Source organism: Scyliorhinus canicula, chromosome 2 (assembly GCF_902713615.1).
Source record: "Scyliorhinus canicula chromosome 2, sScyCan1.1, whole genome shotgun sequence".
Classification (NCBI taxonomy): domain Eukaryota; kingdom Metazoa; phylum Chordata; class Chondrichthyes; order Carcharhiniformes; family Scyliorhinidae; genus Scyliorhinus; species Scyliorhinus canicula.
The window spans coordinates 86,404,665-86,422,297 of record NC_052147.1 but is presented as its reverse complement, the minus strand read 5'-3'; the positions used below and the strand labels follow the sequence as shown (position 1 = coordinate 86,422,297).

Sequence of the window (17,633 nt, the reverse complement as noted above, 5' to 3'; positions counted from 1 at the left end):
GCGACATGAATCCCAGATCCCGGTTGAGTCCGCATTCATGCGTGCGGAACTTAGCTATAAGTTTTTGCTCAGCAATTTTGCGTTGTCGCGTCTCCTGAAGGCCTCCTTGTAGAATGCTGACCCGGAGATCAGAGGCTGAATGTCCTTGACTGCTGAAGTGTTCCCCAACTGGAAGGGAACAGTCCTGCCTGTTGATAGTCGCACGATGCCCGTTTATTCGTTGTCGCAGTGTCTGCATGGTCTCGCCAATGTACCACGCTTCGGGACATCCTTTCCTGCAGCATATGAGGTAGACTACATTGGTCGAGTCGCACGAGTATGCGCCGCGTACCTGGTGGGTGGTGTTTCCACGTGTAATGGTGGTGTCCATGTCGATGATCTGGCATGTCTTGCAGAGATTACCCTGGCAGGGTTTTGTGGTGTTGTGGTTGCTGTTCTGAAGGCTGGGTAATTTGCTGCAAACAATGGTTTGTTTGAGGTTGCGCGGTTGTTTGAAGGCCAGTAGTGGGGGTGTGGGGATGACCTTGGCAAGATGTCCATCCTCGCTGATGATGTGTTGGAGGCTGCGAAGAAGATGTCGTAGTTTCTCCGCCCCAGGAAAGTACTGGACGACGAAGGGTACTCTGTCAGTGGTGTCCCGTGTTTGTCTTCTGAGGAGGTCGGTGCGGTTTTTTGCTGTGGCGCGGTGGAACTGTCGATCAATGAGTCGAGCGCCATATCCCGTTCGGACGAGGGCATCTTTCAGCATCTGTAGGTGTCTGTTGCGCTCCTCCTTGTCTGAGCAGATCCTGTGTATACGGAGGGCTTGTCCATAGGGGATGGCTTCTTTAATGTGTTTTGGGTGAAAGCTGGAGAAGTGGAGCATCGTGAGATTATCTGTGGGCTTGCGGTAAAGCGAGGTGCTGAGGTGACCGTCCTTGATGGAGACGAGTGTGTCCAAGAATGGAACTGAATTTGGAGAATAGTCCATGGTGAGTTTGATGGTGGGATGGAACTTATTGATGTCATCGTGTAGTCGTTTCAGTGATGTCTCGCCGTGGGTCCAAAGGAAAAAAATGTCATCGATGTATCTGGTGTATAGCATCGGTTGAAAGTCCTGTGTGGTGAGGAAGTCCTGTTCAAACTTGTGCATGAAGATGTTGGCATATTGAGGTGCAAATTTGGTCCCCATGGCTGTTCCGTGCGTCTGGATGAAGAATTTGTTGTCGAAGGTGAAGACGTTGTGGTCTAGAATGAAACGGATGAGTTGCAGAATTGCGTCTGGAGATTGGCAGTTGTCGGTGTTGAGGACTGAGGCTGTTGCAGCAATGCCGTCGTCATGGGGGATGCTGGTGTAGAGTGCCGAGACATCCATTGTGACGAGGAATGTTCCTGGTTCAACTGGTCCATGGGTGCTAAGTTTCTGTAGGAAGTCCGTCGTGTCGCGACAGAAGCTGGGTGTACCTTGTACGATGGGTTTCAAGATGCCCTCGATGTGGCCAGAGAGGTTCTCACACAGGGTCCCATTGCCTGAAACGATAGGACGGCCTGGTGTGTTAACCTTGTGTATTTTCGGGAGGCAGTAGAGATCTCCAATGCGGGGATTACGTGGGATGAGAGCACGTAGGGTGTTCTGAAGGTCTGGATCTAAGGTCTTGATCAGTCTGCTGAGTTGGCGGATGTGTTCCTTGGTTGGATCTGCGGGTAACTGCCTGTAGTGTTCCTGGTTGTCGAGTTGTCGGTATACTTCTTTGCAGTAGTCTGTTCTGTTCAGTATGACGGTGGCCCCTCCTTTGTCTGCTGGTTTGATGACGATGTTGCGGTTGGTCTTGAGAGTGCGGATGGCGTTGCGTTGTGCTTGGGTGACGTTTGAGGCTGCCTTGTGATTGCGAGTGATGAATCTGGCATTGACACGACTTCTGACGGCTTGAGCATACATGTCGAGTCTAGGGCAGCGGCCTTCCGGAGGGGTCCAATTTGACTCTTTCCTTTTCGGTTGCTGCACTGCAGATCTCGCGGTCTGCTGTTCCGGTTCATTGGTCGTGTCCCTGGGTTCGCTGTCGGCCTCTTGGGGTCTGTGGAAGAATTCCCGGAGCCTCATTCGCCTGATGAATTCCTCCGTATCTGCCGCGAGACTGATGGGGTCCATTTTGGTGGTGGTGCAGAAATTGAGCCCTCTGCTGAGGACTTCGATTTCGTCTGGTTGAAGGGTGTAGTCTGACAAGTTGACAATGGATTTCCCTGTATTGTTTTCGACTGTTGTACCGGGAGAAGCTTGATTGCTGCTGGTGGTGATGCCAAGTTTCTCAAGCTTCCTGTTCTTGGTGTGCATGTAGGTGGCATAGTATTGCTGTCTCATCTGTTTGGCGGTGTTCCGCAGCTGGTCTGCTGTGTCCTGAGCGCAAGTTGAGAATATGGCCTCTCTCTTGGTTTCCAGGTTGCGTCGACTGCTGTAGAGTTGGTGTACGAGGTGTTTGAGGAGTGTGACAGAGGTGCGGTGGCAGAGTCTTTCAGCGTAGTCTGTGTTGTAAGTCGACTTGAGTGGGTTTTTGATCTGTAGTCCTTTCGGGATCTTGTCTGCTTTTTTGCATCTTTGTAGAAACTGAATGTCAGTGTCTATATGCGCGATCTTCCTGGAGATCCTCTCCACTTTGAGCCGGCAGTTTGCGGTGCACATCATTATTTAAGAAAGGGGTTTTAAAACACACACTCAGTGAGTGAGACACAGCCAGAGTAAGTTTGAAGCTCGGGAATTTGGTGCAGTGCTTTTTCTCCTTATAACTTTTTACATCTTCAGTGAGTTGTCTTGCCCTGCTGCAGCAGTGGAGGCTACAAGGGAGAGGGCTGATTGGTAATTAGTGGGTCAGGTTGGTAAGTCTTTACTACTTCATCACTTATAGTTTGAAAATACCTTTTGTTGTTTATAATCTGTAAGGGCTATAATTGATACTAAGGAGGATCAGGAAAGAAGGGCCACAGATAATTGGGTATAATCTAATATCAAGCATTTTCCAACGGTGAAATTTTAAAGGGCTAAAGCCATGGTATGTTCCTCTTGCTCCATGTGGGAAGCCGGGAATATTTCCAGTGCCCGGGACCAGCATGTGTGCAGGAGGTGTCTCTAGCTGCAGCTCCTGGAAGCCTAATTTTCAGAGCTAGAGTGGACGCTGGGGACACTGTTGAGCGTTCAAGAAGGAGATAGCACTTATTGAGAGGTGGTCATACCGCATGCAGGCAGGGAATGAGTGACCATCAGGCACAGCAAGAGAGACAGGCTTGAATCTCCTGTGGCCATTTCCCTGCAAAACAAATATACCACTTTGGATACTGTTGAGGGGAATGAGCCCTCAGGGGAAAGCAGAAACAGCCAAATTTGTTGCATCACAGTTGGTTCTGCTGCGGAAAGAAATGCATTAGTTATGGGGGATTCAATTGTAAGGGGAATAGATAAGTTTTTCTGTGGCTGCAAATGAGACTGCAGGATAGTATGCTGCCTCCTTGGTGCTAGGGTCAAGGATGCTTCAGTATGGTTACAGGACATTCTGGAAGGGTAGGGTGAATGGCCAGTGGTGGTGGTAAGCATTGATACAGGTAAAGAAAGGAGATGAAGTCCTAAATGCAAAATATAGGAGTTAGGAAGAAATGTAGTTATCTCAGGATTACTACCAGTGCCACGTGCTAGTCAGAGTAGAAATAGCAGGATATATCAGATGAACGTGTGGCAGAAGAGATGGTGCGAGGGAGAGAGTTCAGATTCCTGGGGCATTAGGACCAGTTCTGGAGGAGGTGGGACCGGTGCAAACACGGGTTACACCTGGACAAGAATGGGACTGACGTCTGAGGGGGAGTATTTTCTTGAGTGACTGGGGAGAGTTTAAACTAAAAAAGCAGGGGGATGGGAACCCATGCAAGGAATCAGGGGATGGGGAATCAAGGACAAAAACAAAAGATGGAAAAGTGAATAATAAAAGTGATGGGCAGAGAAACCAAGGGCCAGATTCAAGCAGAGCCATAAGTGAGAAATATTGGGAATGGGACAAGTAATTTTAAAAATACAAGACTAAGGGCAGCACTGTGATGCAGTGGTTAGCACTGCTGCCTATGGCGCTGAGGACCCGGTTCGATCCTGGCCCCGGGTCACTGTCAGCGTGAAGTTTGCACATTCTCCCAGTGTCTGCGTGGGTTTCACCCCCACACCTAAAGCTGTGCAGGGTAGGTGTTTGGCCACAGTAAAATTGCTCCTTAATTCTCCCAGTGTCTGCGTGGGTTTCACCCCCACACCTAAAGCTGTGCAGGGTAGGTGTTTGGCCACAGTAAAATTGCTCCTTAATTCTCCTAGTGTCTGCGTGGGTTTCACCCCCACACCTAAAGCTGTGCAGGGTAGGTGTTTGGCCACAGTAAAATTGCTCCTTAATTCTCCCAGTGTCTGCGTGGGTTTCCTCCCACATCCAAAGTTTAGGTGGATTGGCCATTCTAAATTGCCCTTGGTGTCAAAAAGGGTTAGGTATGGTTACTGGGTTACAGGGATAGGGTGGAGGTGTGGGCTTGGGTGGGGTGCTCTTTCCAAGGGCCGGTGCAAACTCAATTGGCCAGGTGGCCTCCTTCTGCACTGTTGATTCAATGAATTCTATGACACAGGGAGAATGTGCAAACTCCATACGGACTGTGACCCAGGGTTGGGATCAAACCCGGGTCCTCAGTGCCATGAGGCAGCAGTGCTAACCACTCCATCACCGTGCTGCACTCTTAATCTGCATATTATTAAGATACTGTTGTAAAACCCTATTTGTCTGTTCTTGGTTTTTCTTTATATCCCTTCCCTGCTAGCTGTCTTCTGGTTAAGCTGCTACAAAGTTGTTCCACCATCTGAGATTTCTGTTTAAACTACAGATTTTAGAGAGAGTTGGAGCCCCTATTGTGATGGATCAAGCCGAGAACCAATGTATATATGTAATTGCTCAACCCTTTCTTTGTTCCCTATTATACATTCCCCTGTTTCTGACGGCAACGGACCTACAGTTGTCTTCACCAATCTAGGTTCTGTGGTAAAACCAGTGATGTTGATTTGATAGACTTGGCAAACAGCCAATCGGAATGTACAATTTCCTAGTGGGCCCTGGCAAAAAGTTCCAGAGAGAAGGCGGATCTTGTGAAGAGTGCCATTTTAATTTTGGGTGTGTGCTGTGAAGAGTTCCAGGCATGAGATAGCTTTGGATCTCTCTCTCTCTCTGCCTGCTGATTTAGAGAGCTTTCTACAACCTACAGTTTCAGATTCGATACATGATTAGGAGATCACTGGCTGCCAAGAGCTACATCAGCAGCAAAGAGCAATCTGATCACTATTAATCCTGTTTCAGTTTAAACACTTCCCCTCCATTCCCGTTGTGCATGTGTCTGTCTTGTGTGGGTCTGGGTGGGGGGTGGGTTTTGGGATTAGGTAGTTTGTTAGATCATTGTTCTGTTATTACTTCATATATTCATCTTTTCCTTTTGTTATTAATAAATAGTTTGTTAATGTTTTAACTTATAAATCTGGTGCCTGCATCTCATTGCAGCAGTCTGGGGCCAAATAAATTAATAAGACTATTTGTTGATTCCCTTGTGTTGCGACTCCAGGTCGAGGGGGCTGGAACTGGCTCCCTCATGGTGTTGTGACAATATAGATTTTTAAATGTTTTTTTTCCAATGAAGGGGCAATTTAGTGTGGCCAATCCACCTACCCTGCACATCTTTTGTGTTGTGGGGGTGAGATCCACGCAGACACAGGGAGAATGTGCAAACTCCAAACTGATAGGGAAGGGGAAAATAGAGTAGGAGAGTAAGCTTGCAGGGAACATGGGAACTGATTGTAAAAGTTTCTCTAGATACGTGAAGAGAAGATTGGTGAAGACAACTGTAGGTCCGTTGCCGTCAGAAACAGGGGAATGTATAATAGGGGACAAAGAAAGGGTTGAGCAATTACATATATACATTGGTTCTGTCTTCACAAATGACAACACAAAGAAGAGACCAGAAATGTTGGGGAACGCAGGGGTTAGTGAGAGGGAGGAACTGAAGGAGATCGATATTAGTAAACAAATGGTGTTGGGGAAATTGATGGGATCGAAGGCTGAAAAATCCCCAGGGCCTGATAATCTACACCCCTGAATATTTAAGGAAGTGGCTCTAGAAATAGTGGATGCATTGGTGGTCATCTGCCAGGATTCTATAGATCCTGTAGGAGGAACAGTTCATGCAGATTGGAGGACAGCTAACTATTTTTTAAAATAGTTAGAGAGAAAACAAGGACATCAGTAGTGGGGAAAATTGGAGAATCCATTATCAAAGATTTTATAGCAGAGCACTTAGAAAACAGTGACAGGATTGTACAGAGTCAGCATGGATCTATGAAGGGGAAATCAGGGGGTTTTCACAGTGACATCATTGCAGTGTTAATGTAAGCCTACTTGTGACACAAATAAAGATGATGATGATTATTATGCCAGGCAAATCTACTGGAATTCTTTTGAGGATGTAACTACTAGAGTTAATGAGGGGGAGCCAGTGGGTCTGGTTTATTTGGATTTTCTGAAGGCTTTTGACAAAGTACCGCATAAGTACTTTGTACAACAAGTACCGCATGTAATATGAAAGTGCACGTGTATCGAGATGGATTAAAACTGTTTTGGCAGACAGGAAACAAAAAAGAGTAGGAATGAACAGGTACTTTTCAAATTGGCAGGCAGAGACTATTGGGTACTGCAGGGATCGGTGCTAGGACCCCAGCTATTCATGAGATATATATATTAATGATTTAGATGAGGGAACAAAATGTAATATCTCCAAATTTGCAGATGACACCAAGTTGGGTGGGGACTGAGCTGTGAGGAGGCTGCAGAGAACCTTCAGTGCGATTTGGACAAGTTGAGCGAGTGGGTAAATGAATGGCAGATACAGTCTAATTTGGATAAATGCGACGTTATCCACTTTGGTACCAAAAATGAGAAGGCAGACGATTATCTGAATGGCCATAAATTAGGAGAGGGGAATGTGCAATGAGACCTGGGTATCCTTGAACACCAGTCACTGAAGGTTAGCATGCGGGTGCAGCAGGCAGTAAAGAAAGCAAACGGTTTGCTGGCGTCCATTGCGAGAGGATTAGAGTACAGGAGCAGGGATGTGTTGCTGCAATTGTACAGGGCCTTGGTGAGGCCACACCCAGAATATTGTGCGCGGTTTTGTCTCCTTATCTGAGGAAGGGTGCCCTTGCTTTGGAGGGAGGGCAGCGAAGGTTTATCAGACTGATTCCTGGGATCGTGGGACTAATGTTCTGAGGAAAGATTAAGTCGGTTAGGATTGCATTCACTGGAGTTCAGAGGAACATTTGCGGGGTGGGGTGGGGGGGGGGGGGGGGGAATCTCATAGGAACCTCTAAAATTCTAACAGGACTGGACAGGGTAGATGCAGGATGTTCCCGATGGTGGGGTGTCCAAAACCAGGGATCATAGCATGAGGATACCGGGTAGGACAGACATGAGGAGAATTTTTTTGACCCAGTAGTGAGCGGTGAGCCTGTGGAATTTGTTACCACAGGAAGTAGTTGAAGGCGAAAGCATTGAACGTTTTCAAGAAGCAGTTCGATAATAGCATTTGGGGTGAAGGGGACCAAAGGATACAGGTGAAAGTGGGTTTAGGCTATTGAATTGTATGACCAGCCATAATCATAATGAATGGCGGAGCAGGCCCGAAGGGCTGAATGGCCTCCTCGTGTCCTATTTTCTATATTTCTATGTTTGGGGGTTGTGGGGGTGTTTGGGGTTGAGGTGTTTGGGGTTGTGGTGTTTGGGGTTGTTGTGGGGTCGAGGGGTGTTTGGGGTTGAGGTGTGTTTGGGGTTGTTGTGGGATCGGGGGGGTGTTTGGGGCTGTTGTGGGGTCGAGGGTGTGTTTGGGGCTGTTGTGGGGTCGAGGGTGTGTTTGGGGTTGTGGGGTCGGGATTTTGTTTGGGGTTGGGGGGTGTTTGGGGGTGTTTGGGATTGTTGTGGGGTCGGGGTTTTGTTTGGGGTTGGGGGGTCGGAGGGGTGTTTGGGGTTGTTGTGGGGTCGGAGGGGTGTTTGGGGTTGTTGTCGGGTCTAGGGTGTGTTTGGGGTTGTCGCGGGGTTGGCGTGTGTTTGGGGTTGTCGAGGCGGGTGTTTGGAGGTTGTTGTTGGGTCGAGTGGGGGGGGGTGTTTGGGTAGAGGAGGGTGTTTGGGGGCTGACGCTGGGTCGGTGGGGTTGACGCACAGTCGGGGGGGGGGTTTGAAGCAAGGTCGGGGGGGGGGGCCGGACGCAGCGTCGGGGGGGCCGGACGCAGCGTCGGGGGGGCCGGACGCAGCGTCGGGGGGGCCCGGACGCAGCGTCGGGGGGGCCGGACGCAGCGTCGGGGGGGCCGGACGCAGCGTCGGGGGGCCGGACGCAGCGTCGGGGGGGCCGGACGCAGCGTCGGGGGGGCCGGACGCAGCGTCGGGGGGGCCGGACGCAGCGTCGGGGGGGCCGGACGCAGCGTCGGGGGGGCCGGACGCAGCGTCGGGGGGGCCGGACGCAGCGTCGGGGGGGGGCCGGACGCAGCGTCGGGGGGGGCCGGACGCAGCGTCGGGGGGGGCCGACGCAGCGTCGGGGGGGCCGGACGCAGCGTCGGGGGGGCCGGACGCAGCGTCGGGGGGGCCGGACGCAGCGTCGGGGGGGCCGGACGCAGCGTCGGGGGGGGGCCGGACGCAGCGTCGGGGGGGGGCCGGACGCAGCGTCGGGGGGGGGGGCCGGACGCAGCGTCGGGGGGGGGGGCCGGACGCAGCGTCGGGGGGGGGGCCGGACGCAGCGTCGGGGGGGGGGGCCGGACGCAGCGTCGGGGGGGGGGCCGGACGCGGCGTCGGGGGGGGCCGGACGCGGCGTCGGGGGGGGGCCGGACGCGGCGTCGGGGGGGGCCGGACGCGGCGTCGGGGGGGGCCGGACGCAGCGTCGGGGGGGCCGGACGCAGCGTCGGGGGGGGCCGGACGCAGCGTCGGGGGGGGCCGGACGCAGCGTCGGGGGGGGCCGGACGCAGCGTCGGGGGGGGGCCGGACGCAGCGTCGGGGGGGGCCGGACGCAGCGTCGGGGGGGGGGCCGGACGCAGCGTCGGGGGGGGCCGGACGCAGCGTCGGGGGGGGGCCGGACGCAGCGTCGGGGGGGGGGGCCGGACGCAGCGTCGGGGGGGGCCGGACGCAGCGTCGGGGGGGCCGGACGCAGCGTCGGGGGGGCCGGACGCAGCGTCGGGGGGGCCGGACGCAGCGTCGGGGGGGGGGGCGGACGCAGCGTCGGGGGGGGCCGGACGCAGCGTCGGGGGGGGCCGGACGCAGCGTCGGGGGGGGCCGGACGCAGCGTCGGGGGGGCCGGACGCAGCGTCGGGGGGGGCCGGACGCAGCGTCGGGGGGGGGGGGGGGGCCGGACGCAGCGTCGGGGGGGGTGGGGGGGGGGCCGGACGCAGCGTCGGGGGGGCCGGACGCAGCGTCGGGGGGGGCCGGACGCAGCGTCGGGGGGGGCCGGACGCAGCGTCGGGGGGGGGGCCGGACGCAGCGTCGGGGGGGGGGGCCGGACGCAGCGTCGGGGGGGCCGGACGCAGCGTCGGGGGGGCCGGACGCAGCGTCGGGGGGGGCCGGACGCAGCGTCGGGGGGCCCGACGCAGCGTCGGGGGGGCCGACGCAGCGTCGGGGGGGTTGGTGAATTGCTCAGAGTTGGCGGGGGGGGGGGGGGGGGGATGTTTGGGAGTAGTACAGAGGCGGGGATGGGCTGTGGAGCCCATAGAGAGGATATCGGATGCAATAAGCTATTCTGAAGCACATTGGTTGTGCACAGTGCAAGAAAATGTGGCAGCAAGTTCTCATAGAAAGCGGTGGGAGGAACATCTATACTAATGTCCAAAACTCTCAGAACTGCAGCTACAACCGAAGGTGGATCCTGCTGGGATGGAGAGCAGCCTCTCCACCCTGTGCCCTGGCGTGGCGGGGGGACCTGTTGCAATACTTGACCCTTGAGAAGGTTAAGTTCGAAATGAGGGGAAGCTCAGAGGGGTTCTACAAGTCACGGGCACTATTTATTATGCACTTTCAAAAACTGGATAACATCGAACATCAGTTTGGGGGGGTGGGGGGGTGCAGGGGGAGGGGGGCTGTGTATGTTGAAGATGGCTATGGGTAATCCCTGATTCCTTTTTTTTTCTTTGTCATTTGTTTATGTTAACATAGAACAGTACAGCACAGAACAGGCCCTTCGGCCCTCGATGTTGTGCCAAGCCATGATCACCCTATACCCATAACCCAACAATTCCCCCCTTAACCTTACTATTAGGACACTACGGGCAATTTAGCATGGCCAATCCACCTAACCCACACATCTTTGGACTGCGGGAGGAAACCGGAGCACCCGGAGGAAACCCCCACACACACATGCGGGCTGATGTCTGGGCATGGTGGGAGGATGGGATCGTTGTTACTGCTATGGGGTTTGAGATATTTGTTGTTGGTTATTGATTGTTGTTGGGTGTAAATTCGGGAGAAAAATTGTGAAAAAGGAGAATAAAAATATTTTTTTTAAAAAAAGGACTGCAGCTACAAAAATGGGCTGTCCTTGCAGCAACATAAAACATAAATGTGAGGTCTTATATAATAACTAACTGGCTCACAGTTTGACTAAAGGCATAATTAAATCTGTACTCCCCCAATCTGGCGAGCAACAACTGAGGAATGTCCTGCAGTAAACAAGACAAGTTTATTTGCATAAGTAAATACCAGTTCGAACTGCACAATACAATGATTTCCCAGCCAGTGCGGAAGATCCATTAGCACCTCGACACCAATACTGGCTGTCCGCTGAGGGAACAGAGTCTCAACAATCTTTCTGAGCAATCATTTCAAAGGTCTTCTGTGACATCAGGCAGGATATTAAACTAGTTCAGACCTGTGCTGTTCTATGCTTGTGCCAGGTACCATTCTTATCCTCCCTAATTTATACTGACATTGGGTGAAGCAAGAAAAGCAAACACAGCGAATCTCTACAACAAAGTTCCCAATATCAGGTTCCAGATGAAAACAAGTCTACATATTTGTTTTAAAATGAAGATTAAATGCTTTATTATGCCTTTTCAGTTTAGCTCAAAGGATATCAGGTGAAATAAGCTATTCTGAAGCACATTGGTTGTGCACAGTGCAAGAAAATGTGGCAGCAAGTTCTCATAGAAAGTGGTGGGAGGAACATCTATACTAATGTCCAAAACTCTCAGAACTCCAGCTCCAAAAATTCAACTCTGGAAACAACATACCCAGAACAAAATAATTAGGAATAGGCCATTCGGCCCCTCGAGCATGTTCCACCATTCGATAAGATTGTGTTTTCAACTCCACTTTCCTATCTGCCCCCCAAAACTCTGCTCAGAAATCTAACTTAACCTTCAATATTTTAAAAGAACCAACCTCCACTGCTCTCTGGGGAAGAGAGTTCCACAACTAGCAACCCTCAGAGAGAAATCTTTCCTCATCTCAATTATAAATGGGAGAACGTAATTTTTAAACTGTGTCCCCTAATTCTAGACTCCCCACAAAGGGAAACATCCTTTCTACATCCACCGTCAAGTTCCTCAGTTTTTAATCAGTCATGCATCTCATTTGCTGCCGATTTGTTTAGATAAAGGATCTGGATCGGCGCAGGCTGGGAGGGCCGAAGGGCCTGTTCCTGTGCTGTAATTTTCTTTGCTCTTTGTTCGTGTACAATTCAGTCTGGTGATGTGTTTTAAAAATAAATAAATTTAGAGTACCAAATTATTTTTTTTCCAATTAAGGGGAAATTTAGGGTGGCCAATCCACCTAACCTGCACATCTTTGGGTTGTGGGGGTGAGACCCACTCAGACACAGGGAGAATGTGCAAACTCCACACAGACAGTTCCCTTTATAAATGATGAAACTAACTTCAGTAGCAACTTGCAACAAATATGGCTCTAGATTTTTTAATGGATCTTTTGCATCATTTTCTGTTTCATCTTGCTACCACTGCTGCCCAAGAAGTGGGAAAAACAGGGAAATGTGAGAAAGTCCACTTAGGATTTCACAAATCGTAGATCAGAGTATTTTCTAAATGATAACAAGCAAGAGAATTAGGGGATCAAGAACAGAAATCTCTAAAAGCTAATGAACAATTACAAATATTCCAAAAGGCTAAAGGAATCTTGGCCTTTATTTCAAGGAGGTCGGCCTGCAACTGAACATTATGTTAGACCATCTGAAGTACTGAAATCAGTTTGGAGCCATACTCGAGGTAAAATATAGAGGGGATTCCACAACAACAGCTTGTATTTATATATCACCCTCAACAATGTAAAACATCCTCAGATGCCTCGCAGTAGTATTACCAAAATAAATTTATACCAAGCCATTGAAGGGAATATTGGGCAAACAATAGTCAACAGCTTGGTCAAAGTGGTAGGTTTTAAAGGAGGAATAGGAAGTATGGAGAGATTCAAGGAAAAAATTCTGTAGCCTTGGCAGCTGAAGGCTGGAATTGAACCCAGGCCCCTGGAGCTGTGAGGCAGCAGTGCTAACCACCGTGCCGCCCCACTGAAATTTACTGTCTGGGTACAAAAAACAAAATACTACAGTTGCTGGAAATTTGAAATAAAAATAGAAAATGCTGGAAAGACACAGCAGGTCAGGCAGTATCTGTGCGGTGAAATAGAGTTAATGTTTCAGACCTGTGGCAACATTTTTTGCTTTCATTTTTGTTATCTGGGTGGAAGCTGGTCTGTTAGCGTATCTCTCACAAAAATTACGAAGAGCCACTTTACGCATGTCGCTAGAATCCAACGCTCAGAAACAGTTCTGTGCATTGCTGGAAAAGCTTAATCTGTTCGATATTAAAAGATCCTAATTTCCAAGGTTCAAACCATATGTACAGTGTGTGATGCAATCTTAAATCACTGAAGTTTAACATTTACTGACAAGTCCAGAAAAACAAGCAAGTGACAAAAGTATAGAATTCCTCTAATTGTGAAATTAAATTCCATTTCTTTGCTGCTAAAAGCCATGTGAGCAAATTAAACCTTTGTACGTTAATGCAGTATTTCCAGATGAACGTTGCAACATAAAACCTACCCCACAAATTGGACAGACTCAAATACAATAGAAGCACATGAAATATATTATTTACTGTTAGTACATTAGTGAATAAGCTGAAAATTATAGTAAATGGATTTCAACGTTTCCTTACCCTCCCACCCTCCACACAAAACAAGAACATAATATAATTGCTGAGGCCAGTTTCTCACCTCGTTTCACTTAGCTCCATTTCTTCATCCTTGTCTTTCTCATGTTCCAAGCTGTAACAATGCAACAGATCGGCTTCATTAGAAGGTTAATTTACCCTAGTGGCAATCTTTCCTTTGCAGATATACAAATCTATCAGTTCCCAATAAAACAAGAGGTCAAGCAAGCTGCAGAAATATGATACTGTGGCTCAGTCCTGGTTTTAAAATGTACCACTTCCCTCTTTTTCCATTTAAAACCTGTGCCCTGCAGCCCTATTGAAGGTGATCCCAAAGCAGGTCAGGAGGAGTTTCCTCATGGTTGTTGGAACAAGACAAGCTGGATATTTCTCACTGGGGAGAGCCATGAGCTATACAATGGCGATATCCTTAGAATGAGTAAAAAGGAACAGATACAACTCATGATTACTGATTGTTATATTACTTGTTTGTAATATGATGTTACTCTTTGCTTTACACTTCCAGAATGGTCTGATTGTTAGATTAAAAAGACACAACCAATTTTCAACTTAAAGCAAATAGGTTTAATTGAATAACAAATTAAATAATGTTGAGTTGAGTTTGTTCACTCTTATAGAACTATAACTAGTGATAAAGCAATACAGAATAAGTATTAACTATATTTACCTACACGTGCTGACTATGCTATATCTCTCTAACACTCTGCTGTCTAGTCACACCTGGTTCAAAGAGACCCAAGATCCTTTGAGTCCACATATATATACACATTAATCTCGTGCTGCCATCTAGTGGTTGTCTTATACTATGATGTAGTCATTAATCCTTTATATATCTTCATATAAACATATCACTACACCCCTTTTTTTAAACATATCTTTTGAGGTGCAGCAAAGAAAAATGTATAGCTATGATACAATAAACGTGCTATGTATATTTGTACAAAGCAAAATGAGTAAAGGTCAGACAACTGACAGTCAATATTTTACAGGTTCAGTCTATTTGGGGCGGTATTCTCCCATCCCCCCGCTGGGTGGGAGAATCGCCGGGGCACCGTGCGAATCGCGCCACGCCGCCCTGACACCCACATGCGATTCTCCCACCCCCCGAATCGCGCCAGGCCGCTCGGAGAATCGGCGCAAACAGCGAGCAGCAATTCTCCGGACCGAATGGGCCGAGCAGCCGCGCGTAAACGGTCTAGTCCCGCCGGCGCTGTCCACACCTGGTTGCTGCCAATGGGTACTCATCGCAAAGGCTTTGGGGGCAGCCTGTGGGGGAGGAGGGAGGCTCCGTTCCCGGGGTGGGGGGGGCCTTCCGGAGTGGCCTGGTACGCGACTGGGACAAACCGATCGGCGGGCCGGCCTCTCTGTCGGTGGGCCTCCTTTCTTCCGCCAAGTATCATTGGTCGAAGATACACTGGAATTACTATCTGGTCAAGTCTTAGAAGTAGTCCATCCACAATCGTCAGATCCGCCTGAACGCTTCTGAACCGAGGACCTTTTGGCCACCCATTCTTGAGAAGATGAATATGATGTGTTGCAGCATAGCATCCTTCTGACTTTCAGTTCGGATCAAGTATAACTTTTGATCCGTTGCAGGTAGGTTTTCTGCACAGAGCTGTGCTTGAGCTTCAACATCACGTATGAATTTGAACGGTTCACTTGCAGATGTTATGGAGCGTGATAGCGCATTCGCTATGATTAAATCTTTTCCTGGTGTGTAGATGAGGTCAAAGTCGTACCTTCGGAGCTTCATCATGATTCTTTGGAGTTGTGTCATTGAGATCCTGGTCAATTATATGCACCAACGGTCTGTGATCCATCTCTACTGTGAAATTGGGTAGTCTGTAGACTTAACAGGAATACTGAAATTCCATGATTATAAGTCCCAGACATTTTTCTATTGCATGTTGACCAGCCATAGATAATAGCAGTGAAATTTTGTGAGTATCGATGTGTTAATTAAATCTAATGCTTCCAGATAAATTTGAAATTGCTGTTTAAACAGCTTCCAGTTTGCATTCAAATTACTGGTTATCCTTAGGTGTGGAGGAGCTCGAGCTTTGTCCTTCGAGTCGTTTGTCTTCGAAGGTTTTGTTTGCTGCGATACTTCGAGTCGAATAGCTCCTAAGGTTTTCTTCTTTTTCTGATCTTATTAGATTACTCTAGCTAGTTTACTGAAGCCAAAGCCTGGTACCATGTTATATTACTTGTTTGTAATATGACGTTACTCTTTGCTTTACACTTCCAGAATGGTCTGATCGTTAGATTCAAAAGAAACAACCAATCTTCAACTTAAAGCAAATAGGTTTAATTGAATAACAAATTAAATAATGTTGAGTTGAGTTTGTTCACTCTGACAGAACTATAACTGGTGATAAAGTAATTCAGAATACTTATTAATTATATTTAACTACACGTTATATCTCTCTAACACTCTGCTGTCTAGTCACTCCTGGTTCAAAGAGACCCAAGATCCTTGGAGTCCACATATATATACACATGAATCTAGTGCTGCCATCTAGTGGTTGTCTTACACTATGATGTAGTCATTAACTCTTTATTTATCTTCATATATACATATCACTACACTGATGTTAATCATAGCCTCTCATAACCAATGGTAGGGCAGAGGGCAACATGGAAAGCATTATGGTTAAATATAAACAGTGTGGATTTATTGAGAGTAGGATTTCAGTGCAGGAGGAAGGATATGCTTCTTTTTACATTTTAATACTTCCAGATGTTTGTGTAAGCTTTAAGTCGCAGGTATTTTAAAATTTAGTTCAATGTTTTAGTGCTAAGTGTAACAAAACAAACCACAAAAAACCTTAAATGAAAGCAGAACATGCCGACTCGGATCCGGATGTGCGGGGGCCTGTATCCACAGCCAAAGCTGTGTGAAGCTCCCTGGGTCCATGCTAGCCCCCTGCAGCTAAGTTATTTTTATTTTTTGCAGGAAACTGGGGAGTGAAACGCCAGTGTTTTTCCGCCGGCGTGGGGACATAGTCCCCTTTTTGGAGAATCCAGCCCCATGGAACTGAAACATTTGATGAAATTCTCCCGAAAAATGACCAAGTGTCATTTTCGGGCGGGAAAACCAGTGAGAACCCCGCCGGCTGATTCCAGCACTATTCCCATCGCATTCACCCACATTTAGGGCGTGATTAAAACCAAGTCCGCTGTCAGATGCGTTTAGTGGGATGTTACCCAGCGGCTGCAGCTCTGAGAAACACTCTGCTATTCAGCAGCACTTTGTCGTGGGTTTTTTGGATTCGGTGAGTTTCTCTCCATCGAGGACGCATTTAATAATAATAATCTTTATCGTCACAAGCAGGCTTACATTTACACTGCAATGAAGTTACTGTGAAAAGCTCCTAGTCGTCACATTCCAGTGCCTGTTCGGGTACACAGAGGGAGAATTCAGAATATCCAAATGATCTAACAGCAGGTCTTTCGGGACTTGTGGGTGGAAACCGGAGTACCCGGACGAAACCCATGCAGAAATGGGGAGAACGTGCAGACTCCGCACAGTGAACCAAGCCGGGAATGAAATCTGGGACCCTGGCGCTGTGAAGCAACAGTGCTAACCACTGTGCTAGAGTGATTTCCTGCTGGTGAATGGCAAGACTGTTTGCAGATTGGGGTGCCATTTTGACCGGCTGCCCCGATCTCCCCCCCCCCTCCCCAACTCCTCCACTTTCAGACCCCCCCCCCCCCCCCCCCGACAGTGCCAAACTAGCACTGGGGCACTTTGGTTGTCAGGGTTGCACTGTCAGGATGCCAGGTTGGCAGTGGAATGCCACGGTAGTACCATGCTCTGTCCCCGACCACCCGGGGGTCTCCAATGGCCTGAACCCCCCCCCCAGGCGCCATTATGCCAGGTCCAGCACTAAACGACGATCTGACGAGGTCTCCCAGATACTGCCGTCGAGACGCCGGATGAATGTGGTGTCCGGTGATTTAAATGAGCCTTTAGGTTTGTTTAAATGTTCAGATCTGGATCTCTCCGGGTGGAGCGAGGTCGAGTGACTTGTTCGGCCTGGTGCGGTATCAGATTTAGGACTCTCGCGTGATTTACCCGTTACGCCCAGCTCTGCCAGGGTCACTGTATCGCATCTCACATCATTTTTTTGAGCTTGAGGAGATCCTCACGCAATTCAGCCACAGTTAGAATTTTTACTGGAGTGGAGTAAAGACCGTCTCATCAGAGTGGCTACTCAGTGAGATCGGAGCACAATAAGACATAGGAGCAGAATTAGGCCACTCGGCCCATCGAGTCTGCTCCGCCTTTTAATCATGGCTAATATTTATCTCATCCCCATTCTCCCGTCTTCTCCCATGACCCCCAATCCCCATAAAATCCTTTTTAAAGAGTGCCCATAACGCACACCCGCCC

The 17,633-nt window shown here is 49.1% G+C and overlaps 1 protein-coding gene across 2 annotated transcripts in view; it reads right to left on the bottom strand.

The window, feature by feature from the left end:
- stard9 (StAR-related lipid transfer (START) domain containing 9) overlaps positions 1-17,633 on the bottom strand; it is a 391,160-nt gene that overhangs the window by 68,378 nt on the left and 305,149 nt on the right. For both annotated transcript variants that reach the window (XM_038782026.1, XM_038782033.1), the window contains exon 21: positions 13,281-13,331. In XM_038782026.1, the coding sequence (XP_038637954.1) occupies positions 13,281-13,331 (51 nt within the window). The remainder of the gene's footprint in view (positions 1-13,280; positions 13,332-17,633) is intronic.